Source organism: Phocoena phocoena, chromosome 10, assembly GCF_963924675.1.
Source record: "Phocoena phocoena chromosome 10, mPhoPho1.1, whole genome shotgun sequence".
Lineage (NCBI taxonomy): Eukaryota > Metazoa > Chordata > Mammalia > Artiodactyla > Phocoenidae > Phocoena > Phocoena phocoena.
Genome location: NC_089228.1, coordinates 101,171,498 through 101,199,414, shown reverse-complemented (window position 1 = coordinate 101,199,414; position 27,917 = coordinate 101,171,498). Strand labels below are relative to the sequence as shown.

At 42.4% G+C, this 27,917-nt stretch overlaps 1 protein-coding gene across 1 annotated transcript in view; it reads right to left on the bottom strand.

Moving 5' to 3' along the window:
• The window catches only part of F13A1 (coagulation factor XIII A chain), a 135,141-nt gene that overhangs the window by 91,929 nt on the left and 15,295 nt on the right, over window positions 1-27,917 (bottom strand). Inside the window, exon 3 of the mRNA XM_065885293.1 lies at window positions 3,664-3,915. Within this exon, the coding sequence (XP_065741365.1) occupies window positions 3,664-3,915 (252 nt within the window). The remainder of the gene's footprint in view (window positions 1-3,663; window positions 3,916-27,917) is intronic.

Sequence of the window (27,917 nt, the reverse complement as noted above, 5' to 3'; positions counted from 1 at the left end):
GACTTTCACAGGCCAAGGAATTAAGGGGTTGTGGCAGTTTTCTCTGGGTTCTGGGGACCGGGGCAGACCCATCTGCCATGTTCATGCAGTAAGCCTGCTTCCCACCTCCCAACTCTTATGTCTCCTCCAACAAGCTTCCAATACTCCCTCCTTGCTTCTTGCTCTCAACAGATGATCTTGCTTTACATCTTACTGAGAAACACAGAATCACAGGAGGGAAAAACCTCGTCCTCCTTCCACTGAGTCTAGAAAACCTGCACCTTCACCCGTATCCTACTTTGCTCCTGTCACCGTGGGGGATGGATAGTCCCACCTATCAAGGGCTTTTCACCTGTTCCCTAGATCCCACCCACTCAAGGATTTCTCTAAGTCAGTGACTCTCGACCGTGTCTTCAAGAATCATCTACAGAGCTTTTTATAAGCCCTGAATCCCAAGCTGCAGTCCAGACCAATCAGAATGTTTGGGTGGGGAGACCACGGCGTCAGTGGCCAAGCCCCCAGGTGATTCCAGGGGGCAGAGAAGGCTGTGAACCACCACCCTCCCTCTGGGCTGTAAACTCTTTCTCCTGGTTGGTCTCCAGCACCAGAAAATTATGTCCACTCTGTCCTGTCTTTAAAAATTCTCCTTTGACCTTCGTATCACCATCTCTGTTTCACAGAAAGTCTTCTTGAAGGAGATGGTAATACCTGTGCCTCCACTTTCTCACCTCCCATTACATTGTAGCCCGTGCCCATCTCTCTGGTTTCTGTCCCCATCACACCAGTAAAACTATCTTTCTAATTTTCCCAATGACTTCTGTATTTTCACAGTGTATGGCCACTTGCTTTTCTTATCCTACTCAACTAATAAGCAGCATTCCAAAGAGCTAAAGCCTGTCTCCTTGAATCAGTTGGTGCTCTGACTCTGTGACACCACGTTCTTCTGATTCCCTCTTACCCCACTGGCTACTCTTCGTCAATCTCCCTGTCCTTTGTTTAGACTCGAATTGTTGATTATACTAAATCCATCCTGTTCTTCCTTTAAACTTGCCGCTGGCTCCTGCTGGCAGTCATATTTATATCTCTAGCTCAGCTATATCTCCTCTGTGCTCTAGACTCACCTATTCAAGTGCCTACTAGAACTCTCTGGTTTTATTCTCACCTTCCGCTGATCAGCAATGCCCCTCTGCTCCTTTTCTGTAATGCAGCATCTAGTGGCAGCACCATGTCATCTCTAGATCTATGTCACTCTTTCGGAGCAGAGGTACCTGGAAGCTGCTCACCATGGCTACAATGGAACACCAAGGCAATGATCAGGTAGTTGAAGGTTGTTAGACCATCCACCTCCTGAATGGTCCTCCTGTAAAGTCAATAGGTCAGGCAACACGACTAACCCTTTTCACCTCTAGAAGAGAGGCCACATAAGTGCAAATGCATGTAGACATGTGTCCCATCTTACACAGATGATGTAATCCAGAAAAGCTATTAATAAACCAAAGTTTGGGCAGATCATATCATTCTTTAAATACCTTAGGGTGTTGGATAGTTATATGAAGTTGTATGATTTTCTTTCTGTAATGCAAATAAAATCAGTAACAAATTCCTTGTTTACCTATTTTATAAGTATGGCTTTTTAAAATACAATTTTCTTATATTAGGCCACCACCTACGTATTCCACCATCTCAGCCCCCCTTGCTGATTCCTACTCTGTTAGACCCCTAAATGTTAGGGTTCTTTAGGGCTTGATAGGACATCCTCTTTCCTTCTTTATCTATATTTTCTCCAAAGGTGCCGATAAGTCCCAGATTCACATCTCTGATTCTCATCTTACATATCAGGATATCTCCGGTCATTTCTGGTTGAGTATCTACAGTTATCTCCAAGTAAACATTTTCAAAACCTTAGTTTGTCTCTACCCCCTCACTCCCCTCAGTCTTCTCCATTATCCACTCATTTGCAGTTGTATCTGGTTGGCAAGGTTACTATAAACAGATCCCTGTGCCTTTGAACTGCACATGGCCCAGTTAGCAGCTCCTGTCACCATCAACCTTGAACGTTTGTCTCATAGATAAGGATTATTGGGTATAGGATGATGGAGGTGGTGAGTGGGGAGTATAGGATTAGCTCAGTGCCCTCTATTGGAACAGACAGTTCAAAGAAAAGGTCAGTAGGATCCAGGTTTATGTTATACAGGAGTAGAAAACATTGTTGTTCACTTATTATCTACATGGAAGTTCAGATCAAGCCTGGTTTAAGTACAACTCTCACGTTCAAAGTCAGCCCTAATATAGACCCATTTTGGAAGATATTGGAGAGCAATGCATATGGAATAAGATGATGTGAGAAGCCTTTGGTCCCATCAGCTTTTATATGTTTCATTACCTTATTTCTTAAGATCTAAACGTGGACTCCCTTCCCTCAATTTTGCTACAACATTGCCTCTGGAACTTAAAATCAGCCTCATGCCAAGTATGGAAGCAGGGGGCAGACAAGGAAGAGCAGAGATGCGGATAGGGAAAAGTACTGTGTGTGACTGAGTTTTTAAATTGGATTGGTAGAGAAATCCTTGGACTTGACTGAGTTTATTTGACTATAACCAGATTTAACTTCTGCAGCAGCCAGAAGGGAAGGCTCAAAATAGCAGTAGAGATTAAGTTGTATTATATTAAAATAAAGTTACATGTTTGCGTCTCCAGAGTTACGGTTTATGAAGTGTGCACGCACTATGCGTATAAACACATTTGTAGAATCTGTTAGACATTCAGGCTTTCTCTTCTTGAATTAAGGAGACAGAGAAATTAGTTCCACTATAGACAGGGTCAACTTTATTCTATTTTTTTTCTGAAGCCAGATTATGGATCCTAAGAGTTTTTTTTTTTTAAATTGAAGTATAGTTGCTGCACGATATAAGTTACAGCTGTACATATATCATATGCAGTGGCTCACAATTTTTAAAGGTTATACTCCATTTATAGTTATTATAAAATACTGGCTATGTTCCTCATGTTGTACAATATATCCTTGCCGCTTATTTTATACCTCATTGTTTGTACCTCTTAATTCCCTACCGCTATATCGCCCCTCCCTCTTCCTTCTCCCCACTGGTAACCGTTAGTTTGTTCTCTGGGAGTCTGCTTCATTTTGTCATATTCACTAGTTTGCACTTTTTAGATTCCGCATATAAATGGTATCATACGGTGTTTGTCTTTCTCTGTCTCATTTCACTTAGCATAATGCCTTCCAAGTCCATCCACATTGCTGCAAGTGGCAAAATTTGGTTCTTTGTTATGGCTGAGACTATACATATAGATATATAGATATATACACCACATCTTCTGGATCCTAATAGCTTTGAAAGTCAAGTTAAAGAAACCCTTTTCGTTTCCAGAGCAATAACATACACAGAGGTGATACCATCAACATATAGCTCCACAGTTAACTAATGGTGCAGCTTTAGGCAATCTTCAATGGTTTCCTGCAATAAATCTATAGCAGCATTAACTTCAGGTTATGTCCTCATGTACAGTGAGGACAAATTTTGTATCTTTTTCTATCTTTAAAACACGGAAAGTGTATGTAGGAAAGGGACGTCTTGTAGAATAATTTTGCCATCATCCAAAAAGAGACGCATTAGAAATATTGGAACTATTTTTGTAATAAGAAAATAAAGCCCTGGCCCTTACCTTCACACCAAGGATTGAAGAGAATGTACGTGTCTGTTTCTGGGTTTCGGCTGGTGCGGATTACACCATAGGGGGTCCAGACAGCAACATACATGCGGAACTTCCCCACAATGCAGTCTGGAGAAGACTGGATGGACAGCCGGACAGACCTGTCCTCTCTCGTGATAACTTTGGCTCCCCACTTGCCACTCTGCAGCTCGGAGACCACAGAGACTGGGATGTAGGTTCCCTTGTTCTCCTGAGGGTAGCGACCTATGAGAAAAAAGAAGAAGTATAGTGTTAAGGAGATTTCACGAGCCATTTTTGTTCTCACTCTGTCACCTTTATAGCGAAAGGTGGGAAATAATTCATTAGACTTGAAATCCCGAAACTTGGGTTGGAATTCCACTTTGGCCACCAACTTGCTGCCTGATGGTGGACAATTTTTGTAACTTCTTTGAAGGTCAGAATTGTCCTGTCTAGATTTTAAAAAAAGAATAACAGTGCTTACAGAGTTTTTTGTTGGTTGATCAATGAATTCAAATAAGATGTGGAAATACTAACCTTGGAGGCAGAAACAAAAACAGAGCTTATAGGGTAATGTGAAGTCATCAGTACCTGAAATTCTGCCCTCTAAAAACGTAGAATTGCTTTTTTAGGGGTGTAAGGCAAATGTTTTTGTTTATTCTGAATACAACTTGTTATACTACCTATAATAGAGCTACATTTATAAGTTGTCCATATGTCATTATTTTCGTGTTTAACTGAAACATATTTATTGCCAACATCATTAGTAATTTAGGCTTATGTCATGGACAAGAATTCAGGCTCCGGAGGCAAATTGTCTAGGTTTGAATCTTGGCTATGCGACTTCCTTACCTTTGTAACCTCTGGCAAATTACTTGACCTTTACAGATCTCTATTTTCCTCTCTTATTCTCTATCAATAAATGAGAATAATAATACTACACAATTGTTATAAAGAAGAAACTAACACACCATTGTAATGCAATTATACTCCAGTAAAGATGTTAAAAAAATAGTACACAGTGATGAAATAAAATAATACACATAAGATGCTTTGCACATAATTTCTCATGCATAACAAATCTTTAGCTATTATTTCAACAGGAAATTAAACAGCAGGGTATTTACCGTCCAGGCTCATCATACTTTATGTATAAGCATTCTCAGGGTAAATCTTATTTCTCTTTATTGCTGCCATTTTGGGCCAAATTCTTATTTCATGAGGTTGACCCCAAAACTAAATTCTACCACTGGGTGCCTGGAAAATCAAAGTCTTCACTGCGAAAGTCAAACCTCACAGCATTCTTCAACTCTTTGGCTTACAGTTCAATTTATAGTTTGGTTTACAGAATAGTCAAATAGATAGATGTTTTAAACTGGAGCAAATCTTTCATTTACGAACGTTTCCCAAATGTATTAGACATTCAGTTCTTCTTGAAGAAAATTACAAATCAGACTAATACGTCTAAATTATTTTGATTGTAAGCAGAAGAGACTTTAAAACTTACTCACTTCAATTGCATAACATAAACCATGTAGAGGATTCTACGTGAAAACAAATAAAAACAATGATTCTTTTTGGCCTCTCCAGTTACTGAGGTCTTTAAAGGATTCTTTGGTAGGCATGTTGTTGAAGATAGAGCATTCTAAGGAGGTAGTTACATAAGCTGCCATTGTGTAATTCTGTGAGATACTTATTCTTAATGAAAATAAATGTATACAGCGCAAGCCAGGGAGAAAGATTAGAACCCCAGTGCTTTGCTATTGTTAGGGGTGTCAGTTTATCAACGCTCAGAATGAATATTATCATAAATCCAATAAAGCCTTGAAAATGCTTTTCTGCCAAGGTATGACAGTGTGTCTAGGTGGTGGTGTTCTTGGGAATACGTGGAGCTCAGCTTCCCGGAGCCTGGACATAAATCCACCTGCAAGAACTGTTTGTTCCAAAGGCACCGCCATCCCCATACCTCCTGTATATATACTCCTCTTTGTACACATTCAGACTGGGGGATGAGTTTACCCTTTTCTCTGGAGGCATTGTTGCTCTCTGGAGCCTCCATCAGTGCTGACGTGCAGACATCAAAAGCAATCTTGCCAGCTAAAGGTGACCATAACTCATTTATTACAATGACTCCTGACAGCTGTTGCCACTAAATACTGACTTGCATTTAGAATCCACAGTATTAAATACGACACAAGTTTGGTAAAAGTAAACTTTTGGAGATAAAATCTGTGTGATGATGACAGACTTATTAGATTTAGAGAAAGAGGATGAAAGGAATTTTAAAATGAACTACATAAGCAGGTTCCTTTAGGAATACCAAAGAATTAGGAGAGTGTATCCAAAGCTATGTGCTATGAGACTCAGCTTCACCTTTGTACTGACATCTGCTATTGTCAGGAGTATCGAAATAACCAAGACAATTGCTGGTTTCCGTTATTACACTTCCTGTTATGATTTCAAAGCCATATTAAATTTTATGTATCAAATTCAAGTTATACAAAAAAAAGTAAAGAAAAAGGAGAACTATGTTTTCTTCATGCTGGCTTTGAACCCAGTCACAACTTAATCTAAAGGCTAGTTTGTTTGAAACTTTTTCCTTCCTGCAACAATATTGCCTACTGTGTGCTGGGCATTATTCTAAGTGCTAAAGACACAACAGCAAACAAAACAGACTCCTGTGCCCACAGAGCTTATAGTCTATGGAAAAAGCCAAGCCCGTGCTATGTATGACATGCATGTATAGTTTTACTCCTTATAACAAACTGCGAGAGGGAAATCATTATCAACATCCTAATTCGACAAATCAGGAAACTAAGACACAAGATCATTAAGCAAGTTGTCTAGGGTGATACAACTAGTAACCAGTGGGTTGAGATTTGAACCAGTCAGTCTGGCTTAAGAGCCTGGGAGTTTCACTTCTAAGCTCTACGGCAGTTGTACGTGCAGACGATGCTTTGGTGTTGGTGAGAATTGTGATGAAATTCTGACTTTGCAATTAACTCTTGGTGCTACCTAGGGCACGTTTCTTAATTGTCTGAAGTTCCATTTCCTTGTCTCTTTGCAGTCCTGGAAATGGGAAGAAAATAGCTTTTGTAATAGAAGGAAAGCTTTATGCCTGGCACGCAGTAGAAGTTGACTCACGAGACATTTATTGTTTGTGTTTCAAACATAACAGCTACTGGAAAGGAAAGATAGAAGGAAGAAGGGGTGATTTCCCCCCACCCCACTGCCTTCTCTGGTTTTAACCTGAAGAAGGTGGGTGTCCTGGGGAAAGCAGGTTACTTTTCTTGAGGGAAGTATTGTGGCCAAGGAGAAAGCAATACAGCTGGCTCGGACACTTACTGTGTAATCCTGACAAAGTATTCATCCTCACTCAACTAAAACTTCACGTATTCTGTAAAATGGGGATAATATGGTCATAGTTTGTGATGGGGAGGACAGCTTAATAAATGGTAGTCATTGTTATTTCCCCCTTTTCTCAGGCTTTCTGATTCCCCTAATTCGTCCTTTCTCTGTTCCAGGAGCGGGAAGACAGGTTGGGTTCCCTAATAGCCAACCTAGAGAACCCAAATCTACTTACAAAGGCCAGTTTATTCAAGATTCAAATATACTGAGCTGACTAATATTTCCATCTAGAAAACTTGCACAGCCTCTGCTCCCCCCATCTACTCCCCCGCCAAAGTGATGGCATTCAGTATTAACCAAAAAAAACTTAATAATTCCAGAATTATCACAGAATTATCTAAAACCTGCCCTTCACTAAAAAAATCTGGTTTTCTGAATCACTATGGTCACTGTCATCTCCATTCATGACTTACGTAGGAGGTGGCAAACTTTATGGTCCATGGGCCAAATGTAGCTTGCTGCATGTTTGTGTAAATAAAGTTTTATTGGAACACACTCATTCATTTGTGTATTACTGTGCTACAACAGCAGAGTTGAGTAGCTGTGACAGAGGCGATATGGTCTGCAAAGGCTAAAAGATTCACTATCTGGCCCTTACAGTAAAAGTTTGCCAACCTCTGCCTTAGAGAGTTTTATATTTTATTTCTTTAAGGGGTGATTGATTATAGACACTCAGTGTCTAAGACTTGGGCCTAAGAAGAAAATACCATCACCTAGTTTTTTCTTCAAAGAGGAATACGTTACTTATCTAATAACAAACATCTTCACTGCTATGGGGTCAACATTTAGTTTCCTTAAAACCTCCTAGTTAAATCCCTCACAGTCTCAGAGGGTACTGAAGATGTAGGAAATGGGTTGTAACTTTTTACTGATTTCACTAGACACTGCTAAAACGTTCAAGTTTATTACTGTAAAAGTTGTTTAGCGTTGCCAAGGCAGTTCACAGAGAGATGGAAATAAAGCACAACAGGAATGGAGGTTTATTTCCCCAGGTCCCTGTGAGGGAATGTTTACAGATGGGAAACTGGGGTTCTGTGAGGTTATCACATGCAAGACATCCGTATAAGTGGGCAGAGGCAGACACAGGGCATGGACTGAAACGTCTGCACTGGAAAGCCCGTTCTCCTTTCCCTGCATGCTGCCTCTGTGGGGATGGTGGGAGGATGCTGGAGGAATTACGAAGAGGAGGAAGCCAAGAGAAGACTAAAGCTGCAAGATTTGACGGGATAGGAGGCAGAAGGACAGTTAGGACCGCAGTGGTGGATACGACATGTGTGAGGCGGAAGTATGAATCCCAGGGCTTAATCACTGGTGATGAGCAAGAAGACCTGGCAGACAGGGCCTTCCAAAGAGGGTCTCTGGGGCTTCCCAGGTGGCACAGTGGTTGAGAGTCCGCCTGCCGATGCAGAGGACATGGGTTCGTGCCCTGGTCCAGGAAGATCCCACATGCTGCGGAGTGGCTGGGCCCGTGAACCATGGCCGCTGAGCCTGCGCGTCCACAGCCTGTGCTCCGCAACGGGAGAGGCCACAACAGTGAGAGGCCTGCGTACCAAAAAAAAAAAAAAAAAAAAAAAAAAAAAAAAGAACAAAGAGGGTCTCTGGGCTGCAAGGGACATGAGTTGGGAAGGTTTTTAAGGTGATGTCAGTGACAAAAGGGAGAAGGGAGAAGGAGAAGGACACCACTCATCGGTCAGGCTGTGTGGCACAAGACCAGCCTATGGCGGCAAATCAGGAACATTCCAAGGGGCCAAAAAAGAACCCAGATTCTCAGGCCTTTTCATATACACCGTATGGAAAAGCTGATTATTAATGTGAGACCTGATGTGTCAATAGTACTTCAGGGTCTTGTCAGCTGCTCCGTTACACCATGTTTAATTCTGAATGTAATGATTTCAATGACAGCTCTGGGGAAGAATTTTCCAGGATCGAACTGTGAGTGAGGAAGTTGTGACAGAGTAGTATTTCATTTCGCTAAATAGCCCTCTCCCCTCGGGAGGTAGCACGTTTAAGAGACCTCAATCAGCCTACACTCCGGAACACCCATCCACCAACATCCAGGATGGCCCAACAGCTACCCTTGGCCGAATCTGGATGTGAACTTCGGCCCTCCAGAGGTGACCACCATGCACACGTTTGCGAAAGGGAATAATGTCTGCACAGACGTTTGTTTTGCTTTTTTCCAAAATTGAGTAACTTTCGTGTTAACAAAAATCTGAGCAAGAAGAATAGAAGCAGGAAATACAATATCCCAGAAAGGATTCTCATTTTGTTTTTAATAATGTAGTCTTTGAAATTGGACTACTTACTAACCATGAAAAAATATAGTTACCAGTTGCATTCTTTCACACTTAACTAAAATGGGTGTCATTTTCCCAAGTGATCTAGAAATTAACATATGCTCTTAGTTTAAATGTTTGTTTTCATCTGTAAATCATTTTTGAGGCCACGCTAATACTCCTTGTAAGGGAAAATTCGCTTGGACCATATGCCTGTATTCAAATGCACCCACGCCTTCTTTTATCTGACTCTCTCTTTATATATAATACAGACGTGTGAATACAGAGAGATGCACCTACCTTAACATCCCACTGCTTGTAACTGGGAGGAAGAGGATGAAAATATTTAATTCCTTTACAATTTTATTCTTTACTGACCTCGGCTCAATGGGCCTGAGCTTTTTGCATGGCTTCTTCATATTCGTGTCATTTACGTGGTGGGCAAGAGAAATCCACCTCCAGCTCAGACTCAGCCCTACGTGACCTTGGGGGAAACTTGCTCTCAATCATTGATTTTACAGACCTGAGAACGCACTGCATGCCGAGCCCTGCACAGGTAGCACCGCACAGAGGAATGTACTGCATTAAAAAAATTAATGTTTTAGTAAGTGGATGGCTTGGAATATTTTTACATTAAAAACATAATGCCCTATGTGGTGATTAGGGTCCCAGGCAGTCCTGGAAGGCCACTAATTAGCCTACAGTGTGGTCAGCATAGTTAAACAGGGTTGCTAATAGAATCATTCTGACTTCACCTTGCTTATACCTAGAACCTGGGAGGACATAGGATGGAGGAGGACGTTCCTGTAATTGAAGAAGGCACGCCTGTCAGTCACTTTTCCCTGGTGCTCTGAAATGCGGAAGCGTGAACCTCAGGACACCCTTACTTCTCATCTCTTGGGCACATCATCCATAACTCAAGTGGCCGTAGTCTGTGTTCCGCCTACGCTATACTTAATGATAATACTTTCGGTCATGAGAGTCTTAATTAATCACCAGGACACCCCAGACAAAACTTTTCCTCCTTATTAACTTAGATATCTATTTTTCTTATTAACGGAACTGAAGATATCGTTCTATTGCTCTATAGCCCCACAGAATACCACAATGCCTTGCAGGTGCCAATACATGTCAATGGACTGAACTGAGACTTTTGCAGATGCCGAGTCCCATTAAGAGCATCACCCAGACTTTAGAAGCCCTGGAATGAGAGCCTGTGGTAACCAGTTGTCAATTCCAAGCACCCTTCACAAGAGACAAAAATTTCTGGTTCTAAACTTTTTCCTTCAAGGGGTACTTTTCATTCATATATAAATACATTTCAAGCTGAGCTCTGACTCCACCTAACTGCAGACTTTCTTGAATAGTGAATTCTTATAAGAGGATTGTCTCTAAGGAACTCATGAATATATCATGTCTCCAGCTGGGAAGGTAAATTTCATGATGTTAATTCATTTTTCCATTTGATTCGTTTGTTTTTCCCAAGACACACCTTTCATGTTCAAAATAATCAATCTGTTTCCAAATGGGCCCTGGAAGTATTACAATGACAGCGTGATGCATGGGGCAGGACTGGAAGTGTGAATACAGCAGCCTTGTAAAGGGAAGCAAACCTTGTTTTAACTGTCTTAGAATGGAATGGGAGTGCACAGGGACCGGGATGGAATAAGTCTCTGAATAACTTTTAGGAGCACCAGGTTACCAACTACAGAAACAAAACAGCACCACCAAAAAAGAAACTATCAAAAAAGGCACAAAAACCTTAGATGGTAACAACTAAGAGGAAAGCAACATAAACATTCAAAAGCGAATCGTTTCATTACGGAACTCAGGAACCTACGCCTTCTATCTAATACCTTGCCAGTGGGATGTATATATAAAGTTTACTTATCTATATTTATTTATTTGGATGTTTTCTAAAGGAAGAAAACTTCCTGGAAATGTTTATTCTAGCAAACCAGAGAAGGAAGGGAAAGCTTCTTGAGGACAGGGACTGACTTTGGTTTAACTTTGTACATCTGGTGCCTTGCATCATCTTGGAACATAGTAGGCTCAATAAATATCTGGTAGCTTGATGATAGCTATATTCTTTTTTCTTTTTTGCGGTACGCGGGCCTCTCACTGCTGTGGCCTCTCCCGTTACGGAGCACAGGCTCCGGACGCGCAGGCTCAGCGGCCATGGCTCACGGGCCCAGCCGCTCCACGGCATGTGAGATCCTCCCGGACCGGGGCACGAACCCGCATCCCCTGCATCGGCAGGCAGACTCTCAACCACTGCACCACCAGGGAAGTCCGATAGCTATATTCTTTAAGGTGTCTTGTCTACCTTATGTCACTTTCAACACTTCCTAAGTCTCTTAAAATATTTTTGGGGGTAAGGTGTAATTCTGTGAAATATATATGAAACCAGCACTGTGCAGGTTTCTTTGAATGATTCAGGAAAGATAATAAGGTCATGCCTGCTGAGGACGGTCAGCATTGTGAAGTGTGTATGCCTCAGATGACCGACCAAGGTAATAATCTGGACATGAGGAGACAAGGGCCTGGCCCAGGGTGTTGCCGACAGCACAGAGAGGAAGAAAAGGACATGGGATACAATTCAGAGGACACGTCAACAACGTGGAGATAAAATCATTTCTTCCTCGGCGCAATAAGACCTTATGGCTCCTTCGACAAAACTGACCACGCTTTGAACATGCCTCCAGCATGCCGAAACACAAGTCATCACAGCTGGTTGGTGCAGTGGAAACCCAGAGAAGGAAGCAGCTAACGTGGACAAGGCAGGAAGGAGCCTTCCTAGCGGAGGGAAGAAGGAAAGCATGCATCGTGAGGGAACCACGAGATGCCTGTGGTAGGGGAAGCAGCTGATCTGGGCAGGGTGAGGACCAAAGGGACATTTGACACTGTGCAAAGGCATCTAGGCTGTGTCCTAGGAAGGACGGGAGAGGGGGCAGGGGAAGCTTTACTTGGCCTGATGAGAGCTGTGCTTCAGGAAGCTCGCTCCGGCTGCAGGAAGGAGAACGGTTTGCTAGGGGACAGGGGTGGAGGTTCGAGGGTTGCCGGAGTACTCGGGTGTGGCATGACGTCACCCCTAGAGTGATACTGGCCGGCTCTGGAGGGAAGATGAGTGCCGGGACGCAGAAGAAATACAGGCTTGGTCAGGGATGAGATGCTCGTCCTCAGTGAGGAGGGTGGAGTCAAAGGTGACCCCAGGTTTTTTTCACTCTTCACCAAAGAGTTTTTGAGTGCCTACTAGGTGCTAGACACTGTAGATGTTGGGCCACAGCCACAAGAAAAACAGTCATCTCCTCGAACCCTGCGACTCATGAACAAGCTACAAGCCTAGTGGAGCCTGCTTCTTTGTAAGGCGTCTGCTCCAAAAGCAGGGCCTGGTATGCTTAACTGCCACACAGATTTACTCAAGGAAGCTAGTTTTCTGGGAATTCCCTTAACCCCATGTGTGTGTGTTGACGCTGGAGAGAAGACAGAATATTTTTAGTCTTTAAGAAAAAATAATCAACATAAAATCTCTACGATTTAGATGAAGTTGGTTATAGAACGTAACATTGCACTGAAGATTGCTTCATACGGTTGATCCAATTCCTAAGGAACAGGAGAAATAGAAGTCGGAGAAGGTGGAGTTGAGGTCCAGGCTGTCCACTGGGGAATAATAACTACTGTTTGTGCTTATTTACTGAGCCTGTCGACGGCCTGGCCGCTCTCAGACCCAAGGCCCACACCTCCCAAGACCCTCTTCTGGGCTCCCAGGAAGCCCCCTTCCCAGGATGCATTGCCCTCTGGGCTGCCCTCTGAGTAGGTATGGCCAGTGAGGGGCTCTGGAGGCAGATGGGGAGATGCTGCATTGTGTGGGGGGCTGAGTCTCCTCCATGGCTCCCAGCTCTCAGCAGTGGCTGCTGGGTTCTGGTAAGACCTCCCCCTCCTCCACGTGCCCCAGGTCCACAGTTTTCTGCTGATACTAACTCCTGAGTTACCTCACTGTGCCACCCGTTTGGCTTCTTAGCTGTTCTCTCACCAGTGTAATCAATTCCTTTGATTAAACTTCTGTTGCTTATAAAACCTAGAGAAGTGTCTACTTTATGCTCTGGGCCCTGAGCCTGCAATGTGTCAGATCTCGTCCTAATACTTTACATTGGCTTTAGGAGTTACGTCCATTTAGTATCTGGGGAAACTGGGGCTCGGAGAACTTAAGTAACTAGCTCTGGGTTACACAGCTATCAAGTTGCAGAACGATGATTTGAACTCCCAGGTCTGTTTGTTCAGTCCAGCACTCATGTCTGGGGAAGGTAAATCAACCTCTCTTAGTCTATTTTCCATCTGTAAACCAGAAATTATAAAAGGTGAGCACTGAAATAATAATGTGTGAAGCGCATGTCATGAACTGAACAAATGATTGTTATTTTTATGGCGTCTAACGGTTACAACAGCAAATAAAACTCCTTAGACCTATTTTATTTTTATTTCTGAGCATGAATTAAAATGGGGCTGCCGATGTGGCATGGTGCAGGGATTTACTCAGCATTTACTGAGCACCATTTAAGTGCCAGGCACTGTTCTAGGTACCGAAAATATAGCGATGTCCACACGGGTTCATGGAGCATACCGCCTAGTGGGGGTAAACAGACAATAGACAAATAAATACATACAACATCAAACAAAGATAAATGCTATAAAAACATAAACAAAGCAGCTAAAGGGGACAGAGAGTGATAGGGTGGGGTGCTGATTTGGAGAGAGTGGCCAGAGCAGGACACCCTGGTAAGGTGACATTGAGCAGAGGTAGAAGAGCAGGGAGGAAATGAGCTGTGCAGACACCGAGAGGGGAGCATGAAAGTGCGTGCAAAGGTCCTGAGGACGGTGTTCTTGGCAGGCTCCAGGAGCCTGATGTGCCTGGAGCAGAGAGCACTGGAGAGAGCCGTGGGAGATGGGGTGAGAGAGCCAGAGGATCAAGCAGGGCCTTGTAGGCTGTTGTCAGGATTTTAGAATTTATTCTTCTTGAGAAAAGAAATCAGTAGAAAACAGATATGGTCTACCTTAAGTGTTTCTAAAAAATCACTCTGGTTGCCATGTAGACTGTGGGAGAGTAATCGAGATTGCTATGAAGATCTCCTGACTCCCCATGATCTTCCCACATTGCTTTTTTGATCATGAAAATCCTTCCAATAGAGGACAAACTAGAGATACGGCTAGAATATTTCTATCCCTGGAAAGAAATACATTTGCTTAAATCTGTTACTCTGTGATGTGAAACCTGCTTACCATACCTTTCCTAAAAGCTGGTTTTCACAGCTGGGAGAGAACTGGACATTGAGGTGGGGAGGTGGTGTGAAACATGTGGCCACTTGAAGTACAAAGTTTACCTACACCACAGTTTTTTTTCTAGGGAAATCTGTAGCCCTTCCCTGGCCTGAGTCTGAATGAGGTTCTGTTGTTCTAACAATCCATCGAGGTTTATATCCACTAGGGTCTAGTGATATTGGGGAGAGAGGACGCTGGTTTCACAATGTCTAGTTTATTGTACTTTGATGGATTTCACGATTATGAACCAAACTGCATACTGGCCTTTTGTCCCTCCTCACTCCAACTGTTATGAAACAATTTCAAATGACGAAGGATGTTTACACATTTCTCGGGATTATGCCATCCACAAGCTGGGCCCTGGAAGCCCAAGGAAGGTTTGGAGTGGGTGGGAAACACACTTCGGACTGAAAGTAGGGATCACTGACCAGATGCATGGCAGCTAGCAGCTTTGGTGCCTATCTGTTTCTCAGTCAGCTTCAGAAAGCATGCCATAAGGAATTCTCTCTTATAGGAACTGAATCTCCTCAACAAATGGCAATTCTGTGGAGTTAAATTCCATTTGTTTGTGTCGTATCCATCATGTATGCAGCCGGAGGCTAGCGGGTCTTATGAGATTTAAGAAGTGTCATTAGCTAACAAAGATAAGATCAAAAGTTTAGCTGAATGTTTTCCAAGCAAAACAGACCTCTGATGAAATTTTCACTAAGACAGTCAATTCTTGTTAATAATTTAATGGCAACAGTAATGGGGAAAAGAACAAATCATTGGTAATTATAATAAAATATTTCTCTGTCTTTGGAATGCAACTATGTGAATGCAATACATAGCAGCAACTGTTAAATAAGTTCACATCACCAGAGATCAAACCAGTTCCTGGTAAAGCAAAAATCAACGTGGAGATAATCTAGGAATAAGAGGCAGTCCATTTGGTATCAGTCTGCAGGTGGATATTGACAATAAGCATTTATTTAAACAGATATTTACTGGTTCTTACTATGAGCAAAGTAATATCACTTAACCTGGTGGTGAGTGTATAAGAGGCATGTGATATACTTCCTGTATTCAGTGAGTTTATAATGAAGCATCCAAGTTTAGACTGTAATTCAAGTCAGAAGACTAATTCCACACCAGAGTAACAGACCAAGAGCAGTGAATTGCTAGGGGAGCCAAGAACAAGTTTATTAAAGACATAACAACAAAGATAGAACTTGAAGGATGAGAAGAAAGAATGACAAGCTCATTGCATTTCGTTAGTTCATGTGTATGTTTATGTGTGGATGTTCAGTTGCCTACGATAGATGTTCACGGTTGCTTTATGAGCTGATCACTGCTTACATTTAAAAACATCAGAAAATGTAGTGTACTCAAGCCAGGTTTTCACAACTGACATAAATCAACTACATAAGTGACCACGTAGAATACCCGGTTTAAACACAAAGATGTGAAGGAATCACACCCTAGGTTGTACCAGCAGAGCCCTACCCAGGGACTCCTTATGGGAAAAGGAGATTGTTCTTCTTCACATTTCCCCAAGGCCTTGAAATATATTCCAGTTTTCCTTCATTTCCTCCAGTAAACTTTTAAAATCAGCAAAACCCACTGATTTGCCTAACATCTTTAAATAGAGGTAATTGTCAAGTACCTCTTTATTTGTGGACTGAAGTTGTATAATTTGGCCTTCCATGAATGACCCCCATGTCCAGTCTTTTGGAAAATGGCACAGTGAAGGAATTTTGTCTAAAAAAATCTCTCACTGCTCTAAAACCCCATAGTTTGACCCCAAACTCAGAGCATGTACTCTGAAGTTTCACACTGTCTGCTGTGTGACCAAAGGATCCTCCCTTTGTGACCTCTGCTGGGCCTGTCTTCCCTGGCAGCTCCAGGAAGCCAAATATCTCTACACAGCACCCCATAAAAACGCCATTTGGCCCCTCGTTCTAAAGGACCTGGTCTTAGCTAACAGTTAATGGCAAGAATCTAATAAATCCATTCTTCCTAAAATTTTAATATCTGATAAGACATTATACTTCCTCTCACCTCCATATTTACTCTTTATGGAAATAATTCCCTAACATCTTAAATGAATAAATTTCCATAGCTGAATTCCATTCATTACACCAGCTTGGAGAGCGGGGTGGGTTCCTGTCTTTACTTTCCATTCAGTAGACCTGTATCCTTCCAAGACCTTATCAGATGCCAGGTCCAGCATCAGGCCAGGAATACTAGAATTGGCCAGTAATCACGATCTGAATTCCACAGATTCCTCCTTGAGGAAACAAACTAGGTATGAGGAGCTGGGTTACGGCATCATTACAGCTTTATAAGTCATTATCATTACGCCTAGTGTCAAAATTATAAATTTTTGTTGTTTTAAGCCACCAAGATTGTAATTATTTTTTACAGCAGCAGTAAAAATCTAACACAAACACAAAGAATTGTTGGCATGTTGTGAAGATTCATTAAACGTCATTTTATGAGTGATATTATTATCTGCCCGACACCCATACTCACTCAAGTCTCCTTGGGTATGAACTCTCAAGGATGAGCAATGTTATGGAGGTCGGGGGTCAGGGGTCACCACAGGCATAACATGGTTGCGGAACAGTGATAAGTGAGATAAACCCAGATAAGATTGGGAAATACTGAAAGGAGGTAAAAATAGTAGCGAGTACACACAGGACTCAGATCCTGATTTCTAAATATGACTTTCTCCTAAAAGGAAGCAGAGTTCCTTGGAGAAATGGTTGATTTCAAGTCTGGCGCAAGGAAAAGAGAAGATGAGCTTGAAACATCTTTTTGTGCCAGAAAATAAGAAAGTAAGGATACTGAGGCCAGTGGGAAAAGTTTCCAACTGGCAAAATTTAGGACAGTTTGAACATCAAATTCATTAAAGATAGTAACAGATTTAAGTAACCTATTTAATTAAAAGAGGAAATCATGAATTCATATTGATAGCAATCATTCAATCAGTAAAAATTGGATGATAAACAGAATAATTTCATAGTCTGAAGGTACTTGCTTGTAAAGCACTTAGTAATTACAATGGGAACAAAGAGTAACTTGCAGTGGAGAATCCCGACAGACACCACTGTGTTGGATTCTGTGATGTGCTGCCCAGAGACTCCTTCAGGAAGGACAGATTTATCCATAGCTGCTGGGATTGATGGCATAAAATGGTCCTTCGTGGGTCAGCCCTCTTTGGGAGTTACCGAAGTTGAAGAAAACTGCCTCATCCAAGATTATACCTCATTTAGGAGCAGTTCACATCCAATGGATGATCAACATGGGTGTACAAAGGTCAAGTTCAGGTGCCCCCATAACAAGAGAGCTCTGAAGAGCCGTCCCATCTCCATAGTTCCTCGTGGGGTCAGCTGTGGCCTTTGCAGGTACTACTTAAAGCTCAACTTCTCTTTCTGCCCAGTTCTGCTTCCACAGAGGTTAATCCCAAGAGCATTCCATAATTAACTTCTTGTATGCTAATTTCAAAGTCTACTTCCTAGAGAACCCAACTTCTATAGACTGAATATGTGTATTACCCCCAAAATTCATATGTCATAGATGCAAAGGCTTCACTTAAACATACTACTAGAACATTATGCTAAATAAGGCTTCAGAGTAGCTTATAGAAACACTAGTATTACAGCCCTTTAAACAGTTCGCTAAAAGCTCCACATAATTGACAGTGGGGCCTTTGAGAGGTGACTAGGCCATGGGGTGGAGCCCTCATGAATGGGAATTGTATCTCTATAAAGGAGACCCCAGAGAGATCCCTTACCCTTTCTGCCATGTGAGTACACAGTGAGAAGACAGCCATTTGTGAACCCGTAAGTAGGTCCTCACCACACACTAAATCTGTCAGCGCCTTGATTTTGGACTTCCCAGCCTCCAGAACTGTGAGAAATAAATGTTTATTTATAAGCACCCAGTCTATGGTATTTGTTAGCAGCCAGAACAGACTGAGATATTGACCTATAACTCTGCCTTAATCAAGTAATCAAAATTAATTAAGGGGATCTAAAAAAAGTTAAGTGCAACCGGGTAGGATTCATCGAGAAGAACTCAGCACCACTTCTGTGATATTACTGCCAAAGATACATAACCTGATTGTAATCACGAGGAAGCATCAGACAAAAAGACCCAAATTGGGAGGTATTGTACAAAATCACTGCCTTATAATCTGCAAATGTGTCAAGTAATGAAAGTCAAAGAAAGATGACAAAATTTTTCCAAATTGAAGAAAACTAGAGACGAGACATGACAACAAAATGCAACGTGTGATTTTGGACTGGATCCCCTTGCTATAAAGGATATTATTGGGACAACTGGTGACACTCAAATGGGGTCTGAAGATTAGATGATCATAATGTATCAATTATAATTTCCTGATTTGGGTGGTTATTCAGGAGAATGTCTTTGCTCACAGGAAATACACACTGAAGTATTTAAAGTATTCAGTGATGATGGAACATAGGGTTGACAGCTCTCTAGTGGTTCAGGAAGAAAAACAGAAGTTCTTTGTACCACTCATAAATTTTCTGTAAAGTGGAGTTCGTTTCAAAATTTTTAAGAAAAGTTTTAAACAACAAACAACAGAACAACATGGGTAACCATTGTTTGTACAATTATCTTGTATATCCATGTTCTCCTTTTTAAAATTTTTTTATTTTTTGGCTTTTAAAAAATTTTTATTTTATATTGGAGCATAGTTTTCTCCTTTTTCTTTTTTTTTTTTTTAAAACCATCAGTGATGTAGGTCTTTATGTTTCTTAAGATGAGCAGTACTTTTTGAGCTTGTTCTGTTTGGAACACCTATATTGACTCTTCAAGAATACGTGGTGAAGGGAGCCTCTGAGTTGCCCCACACTAGGCAACATCCTATCTCTCTAGGCTCATCCTTCAAGAAGCATCAGCTCTAAGAGAATATGGGACTGATGAGGAGGAAAATGTCAAGGAGGAGCTCAACTCCTTGCATAGTAATGGAAACGGGATCCAAGGCTGAAGAAATCGATATGGGGGCCGCTACTTAGTAAAGCATTGAAGCAGGGATGGCTGAGCTCCCACAAGGTCAGGTTCACTGTGTCATACAAATCTAGGGGAAATGAGACAGAAAGCAAAAGGAGAGTTCGTTCTAACTTCTGAAGATGATTACCTTGTACTTGTGCCCTAAGTTATCTGTGAGTTTTTCCTTGAAATTTTATCATGATGGTTATAAACACAAGTACTGTCTTTGTGAATCATCTTTATTTTTAAATTTTGGCTAACAATCCACTCAAGTGTCTTTGACATGTTTAAAGCAATTTGTTTCACAAATACGCAAGTTAGAAAAGATTGAGACGATGGAAAGGAAGTAATGGAGACAGTGTGTCATTTTCTATCACTTGGAAATATGTTGCACAAATAAAAAAAAGTTGTTTGATGGAAAATGTCACCCTAGCTGTCTCCACTTCTTCATTTCCATCATTTTAGTCAGAAAAACACTGCCTTTGTCTAGTTAATTGCTTCAGAATACCAAGGGCTCTTGTCTACCCTGTGCACTCATTTTCCGGTGAAAATAGCATATACGTCAACCTAACTTTGAGATGTTGGACCTCTAACGTGGCTTGTCCCTTTGGGAGCCAGTTATGGGGCCGAGAGGGAAAGCTATTTTGTCTTTTTATTTTCCCAGTCAAGGAAACAGGACTTGAAATAGCATTAGTTCTTGCAAGTCCAAATGGAAAGCATGACACCTTCATTGGAAGAGTTGATAACGTTGTGCTGACGACTGCTTTCCAAAAAAATCCAGCACGTGTGTTTCTCCCCAGGTCACACGATAGTGAGAAGTGCTGCACACACTTCATTTAGCTGCTGGACTCCTGGACACCTCAGGCCCCAAAGATACTCATTCTATGATGTCTGTTTTAGTCTGCGGGGGCTGCTTTAGTAAAACACCACTCACTGGGTGGTTTAAATAACAGACGTTCATTTCTCACAGTTCTGGAGGCTGGGAAGTCCAAGATCAAGTTTTCTTGCTGTGTTCTCACGTGGTGGGGGAGAGAGAGAGCTCTGGTCTCTCTTCCTCCTCTTAAAAGTATACAAATTCCATCATGGGGCCATACCCTCATGACCTCGTCTAAACCTAATTATTCCCCAAAGGTGCCACGTCCAAACACCGACACTTGTGAATTTGGGGACCAAAACATTCAATCCATAGCAATGTCTCATCCCTCTTCTCCATCCCCTCTCCCTTACTAAAGGCCTTTCAGTTGTCCTGGCTATACCTCAACCCATCCCCTCATACCTGGTCTCTTCCCTCAAGGAGGAATCAGTGGAATTCAGATCCTGATTACTGGCTGGTCCTAATATTCCTGACCTGGCGCTGGACCTGGGATCTTAAAAAGTCTTGGAAGGATACAGGGTCCACTGAATGGGAACTGAAGACAGGAACCCATCCTCCTCTCCAAGCTGATACAATGAATGGAATTCAGCTATGGTAATTTATTCATTTGAGATGTTAGGGAATTATTTTCATAGTGAGTAAATACAGAGGTGAGAGGAAGTACAATGTCTTATCAGATATTAAAACTTAAGCAAGAGTGGATTTGTTAGACTCTTGCCATTAGCTGTTAGCTAAGACCAGTTCCCTGGCTTTTTTATGGGGTGCAGTGTGGAGCTGTTTGGTGCCATAAGCCCAGAGGAAGTCCCAGCATAAGGGTTTCTGAGCCACTCAGTGGGTAATGCAAAATTCTTGATACATTTGGCAGACACTGCCTCAGTTCCCCCATATGCATAAGGTAGACTATAATTGTGACTACCTTGTATGTCTAAACCGCGCACGCTGAGAATGATCACACACCTGGCTTCCACGCTGGCCAAGCCACCCTGATGGGACTCTGGCCTATTTATTCCCCTATTTGTTCCAAGTTGCTTTCAGTGCCCACCCTGTCGAGTCCTAGTCTTCTCCCAGGTGATCTGATTGAACATCCAGCTAATTCAAGGCTGCCGCCCCTATCCAGAACCCTGAAGGGTTAGAGTACTGTAGCAATACCCTGCACAGCCCCCAAACCGAGAGCAGGAGAGAGGCTTAGCTCTTGTCTGCTGGAGGGCAAAGGTGGTCACCTTGCTCAGTCCCCTCGGGTAGCTTGCATCTCTTTGCTCCTGCAGCGAGGAGGAGCAGAGGTGCCCATACTGTGCCCCTGATGGCTCGCTGGGGCCCGCTTCCAGCTCTGTGCCGGCTTCTTCTTCCCTTGCCTTGCCTCATCCTGGGTGGCTGTCTCTGCTTGACCTCACCTATGCTGGATGAACTCACTGTCCCCAGTCTGCACTTCCGAAGCTAGATCAACACTACACCCCACTCAGTCCAATGATCTCGGCTACTTTTCTTCTCTTGAAATGGATTTTCTGTGCCCTGTTTGGACACTGATCCCAACTGTTAGCATCGTGAGATTGCTCCCTGTCCCCCTGTATGTTCCTCTAGCTGTCTAGTAGCTTCCTCTCACCTCAGCTCTGATTTAACAATCGTATCCAAGGTTGCCCAGCTTACGCTTCTTTTCCTAGCATCCCATCTAGTTAGTCACCTTCCCTCTCAAAAGTGTCCTGGTTTGGAGGACAAACTACAGGCTTACCCATGGAGCTACATCAGACCCTGGTCTGGCCTTGGGCAAAAGTATATTTGATCCCTCTGTTGGGCATGGATAGTTCCCAGATCTGTAAACTGAGTGGGCAAAGTGATGGCTAAGATTCCTTCCAGCACCCTAACATTTCTGTTCTGTGATTCTGTGATATATACCAAGCTTTGGATTGCTTCACCTTTAACAATGAGCAGAGGCACCCAGTAAAGCATTTAGAGAGGCGTGCTTTTCAGAGCAGCCAGTCCTAACTGGATGCTGGGCAGTTACTCCCGGGCACTTCTCCTCTTTGGCTCTCAGTTTTTGCCTTGAATGTAAACACAACCCTCGGCATCTTCATTCAACTCATGGTACCCTCCTCTCCTGCATCTCTCTATGTCTGACTCCCCAGGGTTTTCTTCTTTTCTCTCAAAACTTGTTCTTGGACGATGCATCTCACCTCTTTAGGACACCGCCCTCTGCAGAGTGTCGGAGAGTTATTCTTCAAAGCCAAGCTGTGCAAATTCACAAACAGGGGTCAGTTGGGTAGTATTATCTACCCTCATGGAGCATTTTCATTTTGTTAGGGGAGCTTCGGATGTTATGTGTTAATTCAGAGAAGTGACTACAATGGAGGAATTCAACACGCTGTTGCTGGAATACCTCTCACGTCTCATCATAGAGACTATTGCCTCTCTACCTGGCTGTAGACTTGGCAGGCGGCAATCTGATGTTCATCAACACGTGGCTGGTGAACGTAATGTGTGAATGAATGAATGAGACTGAAAATTTGTTTTTATTACAACCCATCTTATTATCAGTCTACACATTACTGCCCTGAACCCTTTGCTTTTTAAGTATATTTGGTTTCACAAAGTGTGAGAATCTGTTCATCTCCAGGTTAGCAGGAAAGCAGGGATAATAGATCTCTTCTCTCCACTTTCCCCACAGGCATTTCTGATGAATAGATAAAGGGGGTGGATATCATTCAAGTCTCTCTTGATCTGTCACGAGCACAGAGACCTACACCATTTATCGAGCCCCCTTTAAACTGTTCTTGAAAACTAATGGTGACTTAATTGCATTTGATCATGTTAATGAGATTCTGATCTTTGACAAAAGATAGTTTTTCAGGGCTCGTGTTTTAATCTGACATGATGAAATGGATTGTTTAGGAAGCGTGACGATTTTGCTGCGTGGAGAATCCAGATGCCACCCCGACACACGCAGAGAACCTGAGCTCTGAATCCTAGTTAGTGAAGACTCGTTCCATAAAAGGTGGGAGCATCCTTTATGGGATGGCCAGAGTAGGTCTCCCACACCACTGCAATCTCCATAAAACTCCAGGAGCCTCAAGAATGAGTGGTGCCCAAACCCCAAACGTAGCTGTGAGATTTGATTCAGTTAAGGATTCCTTTCTCATTAGAAATATGTATCCATTGGCAGAACAATAAGCTCTTGGACTTCCAAGAAGGCCTTCCTCCCAGCCTGGAGCGTGCACATTTCCTATCCCTCTTGTGAAATTCCCAGTTCCTCAGGATCCATCTCAAGGACTACTTGCCTTGTCCCGAGACCTTAGCTTTCAACTCTAACCTAGGTCCCTCCTGACTGCCCAGCATAGTGACTACCTGTCTCTAGTACACATTTCTAGTAGATAATTGTATCAGTTCAGCACTTGATTATATACTGTATAGTGATATTCGTTTACTGTTTGTGGACTTCTTCTCACTCCAGCTATAGTAAGCTCTTTAAAGACATGAATAGTGTCTTAAATCCCCCATCTCACACAGTGCCAGACACAGCAGAGGTTTCTGCATCAGAAATTCACTGGACCAGAGATGAGGTGAGATGTTATAAAGGCACCGTAACAGAAGTGGAAAGGAGGTAGATAGGAACCTGAAGAAGCCACAGCAAGACTCCCCAAAGCACATCCAACAGTACAGCAGAGGAACCTCTAAATGGCTAAGCTAGGCTTCAGCCAGAGATGCGACAAAGCATTTACAGCATCCAGCCCAGCTCCCTGAAGCCTGAGGAAACACCTACAGGCAGATACAAAAATTGCTGTACCCACCTCCTGAGGGTAATTTGCATTATTCTCCTAACTAAATGAGAAATATCAAAATGTTCATCCACGGGACAGTGTGCATGTATGTATGAGAGAGAGAACAAGCGCAGGAGAGAAACAGACAGAAATGGAAGTAAGAGAAATTATAAGAAAGGGTAGAAAAGATCAGAAGGGCTGAGATAATGAGAAGAAAGAAAAGGTGGAAAGGATAGTAAAAGAGAGGTACAGCGATTTATAGCCTGTCTTATGGTCATCTAATACCTGTCTGGTTTGGCTGCTGTTATAGTAATGTTTTATGAAAGTTATACTTCCTTAAGGAACACTATAAACATTTAGCTTTCCTATACAGTTGCAATACTCCAAATACGCCTGGTAAGCGGGTGATCTTATTAGCAAGCAGCTATCACTAAGGAGTTCCAAGAGCTTTCCAGTTGTTCCCTCGCCGGTTCTTACAACGTGCTCGCGGAGTAACGAGACGGCACAGATTATGAATAATTTGTCCACTTTCATCCTTTCTTCAGTGGGTTTTAATTTCAATCAGTTGCTCTCTCTTTTCACGGACTGGAGACTTAAGACCAAGGGATAACAGTGGACACATTCATTTTCACTAAATGATTTTTTCACCCACCTTTGTCACCCCCAACTTCACAAACTGCAAGAACTTCCTAGAATTTATGTGGAAAAGCCAGAGGATGCCCACCCACTATAACCCCTGGGTTCAGATCACGAGTTCTGGTAGAGTACAGCTCCAGTTATGCGATGCTAATTAGCCAAGGTTATGAATTCTAATAAGTGAAAGAGGTTAATGTGAGACACAAGTATGGAGATAGAACAGAGAGAGGAGCTAGAGTGAAGGCAAATTCGGGGAATAAAAAAGAGAGGGAGAAAGGAGGGCGGAAGTCAGGAATCTGTGAGGTTTCTCATTCCAACATCCATTGTCCTTTATATGTGCTCCCCAGAGCACACTACATGTGATGACACACACTGACAACTCTGGTACCCTCAGGATACTGAGCTTTGCTGAGAAACTCAAGCTCTGTAGGATGGGATTGGGTCACAAGGCAGGGAAAGGGGGCTCCCTGTAGGTCTCTGGCACTAGAATGTGCCTGGCAATCCCTCCTACTTTGAGACTAAACAGCCTCTGTCACTTCAGCTAGAACTGCGGGCAAATAATTCTGGGCAGAACTTGGTCTGTGGTTTGTCAGGGTTCCTATTTGACTAATTAAGCTGTCAGCGTGGATATTGCGACACTGGAGAGTTTTGTTTGGAGGTTCAGTGATTGTTATCTTTTCTTGCTGCCAGGAGAGAAAAGACAGAGAGCAGTGGTCTCCTCTTGGCCTTTTTGACAGCCTTTTCTTATTTAGTAATAGTCCTTCCCTGGAGAGCCTCCCCCAAGCCCGCTGGTGCTAAGGTCCTTAGGGGCTATAACCCTAAAGGAGAGAGATGGCAGTCTTCTTCCATTGCCCTCCCTTCAGACCCAGGATGGGGTGGGGAGTTACAGAGGGCATATTAGTCATGGAGAGCTTGATCCCACAGAAAGCTGCTCGAAGAGTCTGGCTAGGCTGGTACCTCAGCAAATGTCTTCATTTACAGGGGGAACAGTCAGGAAGATCAGAGCAGAACAAATGAAATAATCCACGAAACAATGTAACTAGGATTAATTCTATGCTTTTACTTGACAATGTATTTGTTCTCTTTTAAAGGGCCAAGGTGGACAGGCCACTGGGCTAAGATTCTGATGGTCTGTGGGGAGGCAAGGACAGGAGACCTCCCCTTCACTGCACCATCCTGGGTGAATCATTCACTCCCTGTGAATTTTGTTTTCCAGATGTTCAATGAGGTTTACTCCAACCTCCCACTTCCCAGTTTTGTTGTGAGAATGAAAATGTGCTTTCATGTATGTTATCTCCTATAATCCATGAATAGCTGTTTGAAGTATTATAATCCCTTTTTTGTTCAGGTGAGAAAACAGTCACTGAGGGGGTTAAGTGAGACCACCACTGTTCTAAGTGGTGGAACTAGGATGCCGACTGGGGTCTTCCTGACTCCAAATCATCCCCCCTCCACTGCACTACCTCCCAGCCCTTTTATCAAATGAGCTGTCATCCCTGAAATGACTCCAAAGAGCCAGCCACTACAGCATATACTGTGCTTCCTCAGACCAAAGTGCATTACTTTACTATAGGTGAGTCTTATTTGACTATGCAAAGAAAAACACCACCAATTTTACTAGAGGAAAAATCATTCATAATGATGCTTACACATTTACCTTGTCATCTATTAGTAAGATTTCAAGTCTCTTACTTATGTCCCCAACAATGATCTCAGACCTCCAGTTTATCTTCCTTACCCTGCCACAGTAATCTAAAAATTAAAAACTTAGATCTTTTAAATCTCTGCTTAAAACTCTTCCATAGAGGCTCCTGGCTACTTATAGAATAACATCTAAACTCCTTATCTAGGTGTACAAGATTGTCAATATGTTTCCAAGTTTTCTTTCTCCACTGACATTTCCCATTTTTTTCCCATTCCACTGGGTCAACCTCTCCTCATCCTTTGATACCCAGCTCAAATAGCATTTGCCAGGGGTCTCTACCAACTAGTCTCATGGTCAATCTCTCTCTCCAAGGTGCTTTCCAGGTGTTTTGTCCAAGAGGCTGGCATTGAACTCAACCTCTAGTGTTCAGACTATCCTCTCCAGACTCTTCGAGGGCAAAGGATAAACGTATCTTACTACTTTCATACCAATGCAGTGCTTTGCACATGCAAGGTTATCAATAAAAGCTCAGTAAACACATTCAAAAGGAAAGTAAACTGGCTTCATGGTAAAAGAAGCCAAATAAAAATCTGGAAAATAAATATATAAATATAAGAAAGGAAACTAATCATTTTTGAAAAGTTACTGAATACAAATGCCAAATTGATAGGGTTATTTTAATGTTGGCACAAAAGGTGTCAAAAAGAAAAAAACAGATATTATGCTAAGTTACCATAGCACATTGACTACAAATGCATGCAAGTTCCATCATCCACTCTTCTCAGTGTTCTGCAGAATAAAGGTAATTTGCAACTGTAGTTTGGCATTTCCTACAGTGAGTTCTGCCTTTTACTAAAGGGTATCATAACAATAAAATATGGTGGAGTAGTGTCTGCGCTACTGGGACAGTTAGGCTAAAGAAGATTCTCTTTTTGACTTTGTACCCCCTCAGAGCCTTTAATATACTAATGTGTGTTGGAGCTCTCCAAGAAGAGGCAGGAAACACAGCGTGACCCAAATACATTTGACCACAGAACTTTTTTTTTCAAGGAACATCACACATGACAGGTGTTCATAGAGAGCACACTCTGGGTAACACTGTCCTAGATTCTTAGATGCCATTATCTGTCACTTCATAGAAGCACTTAAGAACGAACACGCTGATCATCGATGCACAAACACACAGCAACAAAAATCTGAAATGACATCCTATATCAGTGTTGCTTCAGAATAATGAAACAGGTAGCCCATTTTCATCAAAATCCTGCATAAAATAGTGGAAAGAGCACAGGCTAGGAAATTTCTCTACATCTTTCGAGCTGTATGACTTGGGGCAAGAC